We start from the raw sequence: 11,827 nt of genomic DNA, 5'->3' as shown, positions 1-11,827 counted from the left end.
GGAAGGTGTGTTGTGTGTGTATCGGTATATTGATTATGACCTGGCAAAACTAAATAGATTCAAACAAGAATTTTTTTTTTACGTGTGCAGTGCAAAAAAGAAAAAATGGTGACACGTGTCACTGAGCGAAAATAATGAGAAAGTGATTTTGAAGACTTACAGTGTAATCTCGAATTTGTATATATTGTTGTGCTTCTTATTAGATGATATATTTTTATAGTAAATAAGGTAGTGCAGTAAATATAAATATGTAAGACTTCCATCAGAAAACTCTAGTGTTCGTAATAAAAAAATATAATTGTGGATGAAATAATAAGGGTTACCAAATAAGATAGAAAATAATATAAAATCACAACCCTGTAAAGAAAGCAAAAGGGCGGAACGTTGGATTCCTCAATGTTAACAAGAACTGGACGGATTCGATATTTCCTCTTCAACTTCAGAGGGGCACATGAGCAGCATTAGAAGGTCGCTTAAATGTGCGGTGCTTGCGGAGGCTGAACCAAGATCTACCTCCTCCGTGGAGATCTCCTTGCCTGCTGAGTAGGCTCCTTTGTGCCTGCAAAGTGGGCGCGATCTGAATGCCGAGCAGGCGTGCCCTAATGCCGCCGCACCTTCTTGTCCTCCTTTGCATCCTCGCTTCCTCCGCAGACGCAGGAATATCGCCTGCGGGAGGGGAAAAGGGGGGGACGTTCCCGAGAAATGCTCAACCATCTGGCGCTGAGGAGGAGCAGCACGCGCGGCACGCCAAGATCATGGGCCAGCAGGACACGGAGAGGTATAGACTCATCCCAGTTCAAGGTCGCGGCAGTGAACAAAGGCGGGTACGCATGGGCAGTGCAAACGGCACAGTTAGTGCTCCCAGAGTAGTGTTTGGTAACATATCAAGTAGTAACAATGACAGCGTCGAGCAGGTGGGGTCTTCTCGGATCCTTCAATCTGGAGGGTCACAAATCCTTCACAAAACCGCGGAGCACTTCCGACATAAAACGCCCTGGTCGATCTACCCTTCGATATCGAGCACCCGCGGAACACCCGCCCTCGAGAATAATACGCCACGCCCCCTCCAGCAAGGATTAGAACACGCGACTTGGAGATCTCCCCAGCTGGGCCAGTCTCCCCTAGCGCGTCCTTTGCTGCCCGAGCGAGGTCTATATCAGAGTGGCGTCGGGGGGAGCCACGAGAGTCAAGGGCGGAGCGGAGAGAAGGAGGCCGTAACTCCGTCTGGCTCTAATCTGGCTTGGTGGAAAGGGAGCCTGAGGAATGGCCAGAGATTGCACAATCAGTCTTTCAGCTGTGAAAATCTTACGTCGTCCTCTTCAAAGTTCAAGTCGGGCTCCTTCAACCAACAGCCTCCTAACTCAGCTGAAGAAAATATCCAATTTCCAGAAGATGTCACGTTCCCAGACGCGGCAGAAGCTGATAACTTCCCTGAAGAAAATTTGTCTGAGAATGAAACTTTAGCCAGTATCATGCGCGAAAAGTTTCAAGGGGATGGTAGTATATACGACCAAAGTGTGGCCGAAGTCAACATGTTGCTGGGCCGCTCCCTAGATCTTGCGCATGAGAATGAGGTTCGCCAAAATCTTTCTTTTATATCAAAATATATTTACCAAGGTTCTCAGACCGGAGACAGTATAGATGGAAAATCTTCTTCCGAAAAAGGAAGGAAAACGGAGAGCAGTCGCAAGAGCCATAAAGAGAGCCGCGAGAAGATGCTTGTAAACCCAGAATTACGACATCAGTCTTTGAAATCATTAAAAGAAGGAAAACAACACAATACTACGCCCTCTCCACACTTGTCAGATACGATTGCTGATACAACTAGTGATAAAATTAACCATCAGAATTCTCTAATTTACAAGCCTGATGTTGATGTACAAGCCACATCATCTCTGAGGATAAAACAGTCACTCGCGACTGATACGAGTAAGCCCAGTCAAAAACGTGTTGACAAAATTTATCCTCAATCGAGAGCGGAGATGGCTAGCGAAAAATTAGCTTCAGGTAATAACTTACCGACGATGCAGCCCTTCGAAAGAAACTCAGATGACATTACCGAAACAAGTGATGGGTTTCCCGAAGTTTTAAAATTTCCTTTGAGGATGAAGAGAGAAGTGATGAACTTCGGGGTACGCGAGGAGGACGAACAAACGAACAAGCAACAGAGAGAGCAAACAGGGGAAGACAAACATTACCCGTATGAGGACAGCATTAACAGGAGGCCACGCCAGGGTGTTCACAGCCCGAGAGGAATAGAGGTCCCTTTAGTAAGACACGGTCGGGAGAGGCTGTCGATCATACGGAAAAAAGTCACGAGAAACCAGACCAGGAGTTACCACACGTTTCCCCCCAACAAGTACTATAACATATTCATCAAGAACTTCCCTCAAATATTCAAGAACTACCACACAAAGCTACCCAACCAACACGCCCATTTACCTGTGAAACGGATCAGACAGCAAGTTAATAAAATGGTCGACAGCCGAGGGACAGATCACGCCAAGAAGGAGGCAGGAAAAATGTCGAAAGCACATACCCCTCACGTTGCCAGGCTGGTAGGAAGAGGGGAAAAGGCTTATGGCAAATCACCACAGCAACGCCACGCCAGGAGTAGAAACCGTGCGAAGCGGAAAGGTAAGTCCTGCATTAGGTTTAAATGTATGTAATTTATCAAAGGGATCATTCCCGGCGCTAATGAATGGCAAAACGCTTAACCGTGCTGATTAAATGGTAGGAAACTCACACCTTTCAGGAAACTTATTAATAATGACATTTTGTTTTTATTTCTGTTTATTCATTTTCGTTTTTCTTTTGTACCATATGTTACGTTGGTTTTTATTGGCCTTACATATTCGAAATAACAATTGAACTGTCTATCTGTCTTTGGCTGTCTTAGGATCTCTTTCTCTCTCTCTCTCCCTCTATCTATCTATCTATCTCATGATCTCTCTCTTTCTTTCTACTCCCCCCTCCCCCCCCTCTCTCTCTCTTTCTCTCTCTCTCTCCTCGCTCTCTACTCTCTCTCTCTCTCTCTCTCTCACTCTCTCTCTCTCTCTCTCTCTCTCTCTCTCTCTCTCTCTCTCTCTCCCTCTCTCTCCTTCTTTCTCTCTCTTTCTGTGTGTATATATATATATATATATATATATATATATATATATATATATATATATATATATATATATATAATATATATATATATATATATATATATATATATATATATATATATATATATATATATATATATATATGTATATGTATTTATATATATGTATATAATATATATATATATATATATATATATATATATATATATATATATATATAATAGATAGATAGATATATTTATTTATACTACAAAACTAGTGTCTGATATACATGGCTAAAATAAATCCAATTGATAAACTGAAACAAATCAATGTGGACGAAACCGCAAAAACGCATGTTATTACTTTTTTAACCGCGATTAATTCCATACATGAAAAAGTTAATGATGAAAGTCGATATTCGGGGAACCATTCCAGTTCATTCCACTTTGATTTATACGTCAGACGTCAGACTTCCCTTCGCTCTTCATTATGATGTCAAGTTGCACATTCTTGTCACCGCCAATCGTTTATGTTGTCGGTAGTAAAATCGTGTTTTATCATTACTATCGGTAGTATTATCGTTATTATTGTGTTATTTTGATTCTCATTGTCATTATCATATCCATGTTCATGTTCATCTTCATCTTCATGTTCATCTTCATCATTATTTCATCTTCATCTTCATCTTCATCTTCATCTTCATCTTCATCTTCATCATCTCATCTTCATCTCATCTTCATCTTCATCTTCATCATCCTCATCTTCATCTTCATCATTGTCATTGTCATTATCAAAGTCATTGTCATTGCCTTTGTCATCGCTATCGTCATCATCACCATCACCATCACCATCACCACCATCCCCGCCATCATCACCAACACTAGCTACCATCCTTCCAATCATTATAACAACAAAATAAACAAAAACGCAAGCAATTAAAAATCATGAAAATATATTTGCGAATATGATCCGAGCTTGGAATGCCTGCAGCTATAGTGCCTTACGTTGCCCGCGGGACCCGTGCTGTTGCATGCATGGATGGACATGACAATGATTTTTCTCCCCATAAAAACGAACATTCCGTATCGATGTTGCATAACCTCCACGCGACTCACGGAAACCTTGTTGAGAGAGAGAAAAAAAAAATCATTTTCATTATAGATGTATTCCTGGTCTATATTATTTACGATTTTTTTTTTTTTTTTTTTTTTTACCAATCATTATTAACTGATTATATATTCTAAGAAATCTGGCTGTGGGTCAATTTCTGTAAACATTTCTTGGAAATATTAATAATTTCGCAAACTACTTTGTTTTCGCTGCTAGATCTGTTTTTCTCTATATTTTGTTGCCATTTCGTATATGTCGGTACTTTGCTTCTCCGCAGTGATTGTTCAGCGTTCACCTTTAACGTAACAGATTCTCTAAATTTACACTGATCTGCTACATGGAACGTGGATTATTCTGACATTCCGCGGTATGTAAAAAAATGAAATATTTAGACACAGCATTTGGGATCTTGCGCGAAATAGCAGGAAGTGGAATGTACCAGGTATCCCCCTTGTCTATATGTTCCCCAGTTTGTATGCTCCTTTGTACGTAATTCTCCCAGTCCGTAATTTTCGCATTCTTTAAGTTCCGCATTTCGTATGTTCCCCCTGTTCGTTAGTTTCCCAGGCTGTAGTTTCGCTTGTCCATAAGTTCCCCTGTCTTTTTTGTAGACTAGTCTTTATGGTCTCCTGTCTACGAGTTCTTCTGTCCGTATGTTCCTCTGTCTGCAAGTTATCCAGTCCGTTTGTTCCCTGTCCGTAAGAACCCATCTCCATTATGCTCCTCTGTCCGTAACAAGTTCCCTTATTAGTAAGTTCCCAAATCCGTAAGTTGCTGAGTTTAGTTAAGGTCTGGTTAGGCAGTGTTGTGCTTTACTTTCTTATTTTGTTATGTTATGCTATGCCATGTTATGTTATGTTACGTTATGTTGTATTATGTTGTGTTATGTTATGGTATGCTATGTTATGTTATATTATGCTATACTATACTAGACTATGTTATGTTAACTGGAATATGCATTACCATGCTATGCCATGCCATGTTATCCTATGCTATGCTATTAACTGGGGAACATGGGCACGCACCCCTTATACTGCCCATCAACTATCCAGTGGGAAAGTTATATCGTGGTGTGAATACATGATGCAACAATAATCGACGTAGAATGTGTCTGGGCATTCAAAAGTCTGTCCGGGAAAAAGAAAAAAAATCCAAGGAGAATATATTATACATATATTAGTAAAGCGTATATATCCATGTGTATGTGTTTTTATTTCTCTCTTATTTCTTTTCTTTTTTTTCTACTACCATCGGCGTAGACGTAGTAACTTATATTCACTTTCAATAACTTATCCGTACGTGAGAATATTACCGGGTAATAACACATGAGAATGTAACAGTCCTTTGTACAAGTCATATTTTATCGTTTATGTTCTTTCTCCCATTAGAAGGACGGCTATTCTTCAGTTATATTCGAGACTCGGCAATGTGTAAATCTAATGCAAATGTTTAATTGAGAAAAGCCGGGAAACTCAAACAGTCCGACACATCTGCCTAGTCACGTTTTTTGTATTTAGAACTCGCCGCGTTTCATTTAAAATTCGAGGGACACTAAATCTAGAAGCCGCTCGTTTTATAGTTCTCTCAGACTTAACTACAAAGTTTAATGACGTCGCGTTGGAAGCGCTGGAAGGGGAAACGAGCATATGCTTATATTTCCATACCCTGCACGCTTGCTAGTTGGTGTCGCTTGGGTTGCACCATCACGAAAAAACACTTCAGAATTTTCAAATGTATTCCCAGCAAAACATACATGTCGTTAAGCCATGTTGCTGATGTTTATTTTCGTTACGACATGCAATCGAATTCAGTTCAAAAGGTGTGCTTTATTTGCCACGTAAAAATACTTAGAAGAGCACTATGCTACATTTCCAGCTTCACACAAATGTTGCCTTTGCCATTAGTCACCACGCTATGCATCTGCTACGCGCTACGACCGGCTACGACCATGCAAGAGTTCATTTGACAGGAAGAAAAAAGGATATGGTCGCCGCGTTCGTATTTATAATGCAGAGATTAACACCGAAGCAGAAGGAATGGGACGCAGGAATAGGAGAAGTCGAGTCTTCTCTACATCGATTCGGACACATCAACTTTCATGTTCTTTTTTATTGAAAGTTGTGGCGAGCGCGGAATTGTATTTTAATTATATATTCTATTCGAGAAAGGACAGTCTCTACTTCCGATGTCATGTAGTGTTTTAATTTGAAAGGGAGATTGGGGAAGGGAGTTGGGAGTAATATCAAAATACGTAGAAGTAGATAATCTAGATTATCATTTTATTACTAATTTATTTAGGGATGATCATATTTTGTTTTTAAAAAGTGTTATTGGTATTATGTTTTTAATACTTTTTATCTGTAAAGGACTGCCATAATCAGCGTTATGATATTGATAACATAAAAAATATAATCATCATATTCATCAAGAAATCATCACCACCTCCATCAGAATATCATCATCACCATCAGCAACAACAATTACATTATCACCGTTAGTATCATCATAATCATCATCATAATCAATGCTAATAGTATTGAGACCACTATCTTTATTGTTGTTGATGCTTTCATGTTATTGTTGAAATGTTACTGTTAATATTTTCATTGCTCTCATTACCATTATCAACATCATTGTTTTCATATCATTATTCTGCTGTTGTCACTATTGATGTTGCTATCTTCATTACTATTATTATTTTCATTGTTATAATCATTACTCCTTAATTCTCTTCACTGCAGCAAAACAGCAACAAAGTGATTGAAGTAAATATGAACATCATAATATTAAAAAAAAGTATTGCTTCTCTTGCTATTAATGGCACTTAGGGTTGATATTATAACTAAGAGTATTTTTACTACTTCTGTTACCACAACCGATACTACCATTACCTTTGATTAAGAAAATGCTAATGGCAACGAAGATAATACTTATGATGATAAGGATAGTTATCATAATCATAATACTAACATTTTTATTATTATGTTATTGTTACAATTATTTTATTATTACTATTATTATTATTATTATTATTATCATTATTATTATTATTATTATTATTATTATTACTTTTATTATCATCATCATCATCATTGTTATTATCATTATCGCCATTATTATAACTATTATTATTATCATTAGTAGTAGCAGTAGTAGTTGTAGTAATAGTACTGATGATATTATCACTATTACCATAATCATTATTATTATTATTATTATTGTTATTATTATTATTATTACTATTATTATTATTATTATTATTATTATTATTATTATTATTATTATTATTATTATTTATTATTATTATTATTATTATTATTATTATTATTATTATTATTATTATTATTATTATTATCATAATTATTATCATCATTTTTATAGTTATTATCATCAATCGTTTACTGTTGATAATAATAATGATAATACCATTAATAAGGATAGATACATCGAGAATGAGAATGAGAATGAGACTGCTCATCATAAAAAAAATGTAATAATGATAATGATGAAAATTATAATGTTAATGAAATTTAAAATTATTATTATTATAACAATGAAAATAATAGTAATGATGATAACATTATTGATAATATTAACAATGATAATATTTATCATTATGATAACGATAATGATAATAAAAGTATTAATACTCCTACTAATAATGATAACATTGATAAAGATAAAAGTGGTGAAAACAATAACAATATAATCTATACCAATAATGATAATAATTATAATGATAAAAATCAAATGGGAATGATGAGGATGATGATGATGATGTTGGTGATGACGATAACAATAATCATGATGATCGTGATGATGATGATCATAATGATCATGATCATGATGATTATAGTGATGATGATAATAACAACAATGATAATGATAATAGCAGCAACAACAACAATAGAAATAATAAAACTGGTAATAGTAATAATAATAATAATAATGATAATAATAATGATAATAATAATGATAATGATAATGATAATGATAATGATAATAATAATAATAATAATAATAATAATAATAATATTGAAATATTGAAAATAGCAAAGATAATAATGATAATAATATTAATGATAATTATGATTATTATTATCATCATCACCATTATCATTATCATCATCATCATCATCATCATCATCATCATTATTATCATTATCATTATTATTATTATTATTATTATTATTATTATTATTATTATTATTATTATTATTATCATTATCATTAGCATTAGCATTAGCATTAGCATTATTATTATTGTGTTAATGATAATGATGATGATAATGATAATAATGATAAAAAGGATGATAATGAAGATAAAGAAAACAACAATAATGTTAATGATAACAAGTGGAAATGAAAGAAAAAAAATTGTTCACGACTCGAGTGCATCCAGTATCGCAGCTCCCGCGAAAGAGAGAGAGAGTGAGAGAGAGAGAGAGAGAGAGAGAGAGAGAGAGAGAGAGAGAGAGAGAGAGAGAGAGAGAGAGAGAGAGAGAGAGAGAGAGAGAGAGAGAGAGAGAGAGAGAGAGAGAGAGAGAGAGAGAGAGAGAGAGAGAGAGAGAGAGAGAGAGAGAGAGCGAGCGAGCGAGAGAGCGCCGGAGAAGCCATTACAGCTTGTCACTTCAGCCTCTCCGCTTGGCTCATCTGCAACCTTCCATAAGGCCGACCCATAACTCCTTCGCTCTTGATTAGCAGTGAAACATTTTCGGGCGGGGAACAGCGCTGTTCGCTCTCCCAATAACCTCGCAACGATTCATTAACAGGGCGTAGCTCCGCGGGGAAAACATGTTACCCCAAATAAGCAAATTTCAGTTCCGGCCCCAACGACATTTTATCACACGATAATTTCTTCGTATGACCACGACCGAGCTCGTAATCTATCGTGTTCTTCCCTTGTCCTCACCAATCTGCGAATCTCTTTAAATCCGGGGATAGTCGTCGGACAGCTTGTCCATGGCTGATTATTTGCGATCGGGTCTGACAAAGCTTGCGACGAAATTTAGGATCCATTTGTCTGCGAACGTTCCCTTTTCCATAATTTCCCCCGCTGCGTAAAAGAATGTACAAAATATGGATCAACAGTGATAAATGCTGACATGATCTTAACACTGAATAATGTAACGGGGATAATGCTGAAGCTCCTCTAACTTCCACTGAAAAATAACATGACGCAGGAACATAATCTAGCTTGATGACAAATAACATGACACTAACTAACTTATAGACAAATAACATGACGTGGGAATACTAGCTTGATGACAGCTGATAACATTTCGGTCACGTTAATAGTAACAATTGTTAATTAGCAACACGAAAATTCATGATAACAATCAAAATGGTAGCAGGGACAATGACACAGTAGAATATTGCATAGGCGTTGCTGTTAGTGAGGACAATAAAAGTAAAATTAACGTCCTTTACTGATGGAACTGCTAGACCGTTATAACTATACAGGTCATCAGAGGATTTCCTTTTAAAAAATCGATACGTCAGATGCGTATTTTTTTTCTTATATCATAATGACTTATATTTGATTAATTTAAAATATAGAAATACGTTTTCTCGGTCTATCAGAGGCTCTTGCTCGTGAATTCCGTAACGACAGGACTTCGATTGGTGGGACCGCAGTGACGTCACCAACTCTCGCTAACAAAAGAATCTTTTCTCACTTTAGCTTAAGCACTTTCGTACTCCAATGCCGTCTTTTGTCTGTTCTAGGTGAATATATTGTTTAATCTCATTCCTTATGGCAAGAATAATGATCATACATGGTTTACTGAGGTCAGTGTTCCAGACACTTGCTATAAATTAGCAATTCGTAATGAGATTTATTAATACTTAGTAATCATACATATTTCTACTTGGACAGTAAAGGTTCTCGATCAATAACAAGATGGCTTCGTGTTCATCAGAGATAAAAGTCATAAAAAATATGTACGTCTAATCTTTTCCTGATTTACTTCTATTACTAGTCTGGCTACGCTATTATCTCGGTTGAAATTTAAGAACGCATCGACGAGGTACAGAAATATAAATAATTTATAGCAGTATGGCTCAAACTAGATCTGATGTGGCCACTAGAATTTTTATTTACGGGGGAGGGGCCAATAGCATATCTATGGCAAATTATTATTTGTTTATTAACTGCGATATTGAACAGCCGTATGAACAGTAATTCGTACTGGTTTAATAATCGTAAACATAAAACTGTTATATTTTTTGTCTTTATTTTTTATCCATTTTTTATATGTAGACAAGTTATCAATCTCTTTTTATATAAATCCCGTTTTCTTCTTTTCCGGAAACTGGCTTGTGTACCATGCTTAGAGTAACATTACTCTACGTTATATATGCGTGTCTGGCGCGACTCTGGCAGTTTGTAGGGTTTTATTCCATTATGGTGGCTTTGTAAATGGGAGTCTTACGTTAGCGTGTCTCCACCGATGTTGAAAAGTATTTGGATAAACACGCAGTGGTGAAAAGGAAAACAGCCACAGCAAGAAATGAGACCAAATCGTGGCTGTTTTCCTTATCATCTTTGTGTACACGTTGCTGTGTTTGTGTTTGTATAATAAATGCGCAACATTACATCTTTCTAAAAAAAAAAATGTGTTCTCCAGTTTTTGTTTTTGTTCTTTTTACATCATGTTTCAGTTTACATCATGTAAGAAAAAAAAAAAAAAAAAAAAAAAACATACACCTTGAACTCTGATAACAGCTCATCCCGGCATAGCGTGCTGTACTAGCTTTATATAATTCAACAGAGTCGTACGAACACGTTATTCTATACTCTGGGCAACAGTTACCTTGTGTCGCAAAGGAACGTGGTGACGAATTCTCATTGAATTACACATCAGGTTTTGCTACATAATATACACATATGACCAATATCAAGAAATTGTAAAAGTTTTATGCTCGTAGATCTACACATCTTTGGGGATATTGCTTTAAAAAACACCCTTGGGATAATTCTATGTGTATGGACATGTGTGATTTGAGAAAAAAATAATAAGAAGAAAGATCACAAAACACTATAACTAATAATGGTAATGGTGATCGTACAATAGAAAGACAGTTGAGTAATGTGATGACATTTCTTTAAGAGAAACATAAGTTCAGCTTTAAAGATGAGTTTAAATATTTAAAAATGACTTTTGATGTTTGATTGTGTTATTATCAGTAATAAAATATTACACAGAGACGTAACATATTTATTTTGCAATAATTTTTCATATATAGTTTCCTTTAAAGCCGTGGAAAATGCAACTTCTGCTCGCGTGTTCATGTTAAAAAGGGAAACAGCGTTAAACATTTTTCTCATCTATTTCTATTTTTTCCCCTCAAAGTTGGCATCCAATGTTCCTCTCTTTAATGGTGAATGTTGACACGAATAACAGATAATGGTTGCTCGAGGTGACAAAGGGTGAGGGAAAGAAAGGAAATGAAAGTAGCAGCACGAATGAGTGAAGTGAAAGGGGAAGAGAACACCGTTAAAGGGAAAGTGATGATGTAAGACTTTGAGGCAAAAGGAAAGGCAGGTAGAGTGTTCGGAAGTGACGATATATTGATTGAAAACAGATTAGGGAAAAGACATGACCCGACTTCCGAAAGAGGGA

General features: G+C 36.2%; 1 protein-coding gene across 1 annotated transcript in view; it reads left to right on the top strand.

The window, feature by feature from the left end:
* Nucleotides 1-255: 255 nt before the first annotated feature.
* Nucleotides 256-11,827, top strand: part of LOC119598040 — a gene marked incomplete in the record, with an annotated part of 61,791 nt that continues 50,219 nt past the window's right edge. The window contains 1 exon segment of the mRNA XM_037947681.1: nt 256-2,632. Coding sequence (XP_037803609.1) covers nt 582-2,632 — 2,051 coding nt within the window.

Source organism: Penaeus monodon, chromosome 40, assembly GCF_015228065.2.
Source record: "Penaeus monodon isolate SGIC_2016 chromosome 40, NSTDA_Pmon_1, whole genome shotgun sequence".
In the NCBI taxonomy this organism is placed as follows: Eukaryota; Metazoa; Arthropoda; class Malacostraca; order Decapoda; family Penaeidae; genus Penaeus; species Penaeus monodon.
The sequence above is the reverse complement of the archived record's forward strand: the minus strand, read 5'-3'. Positions and strand labels throughout refer to the sequence as shown.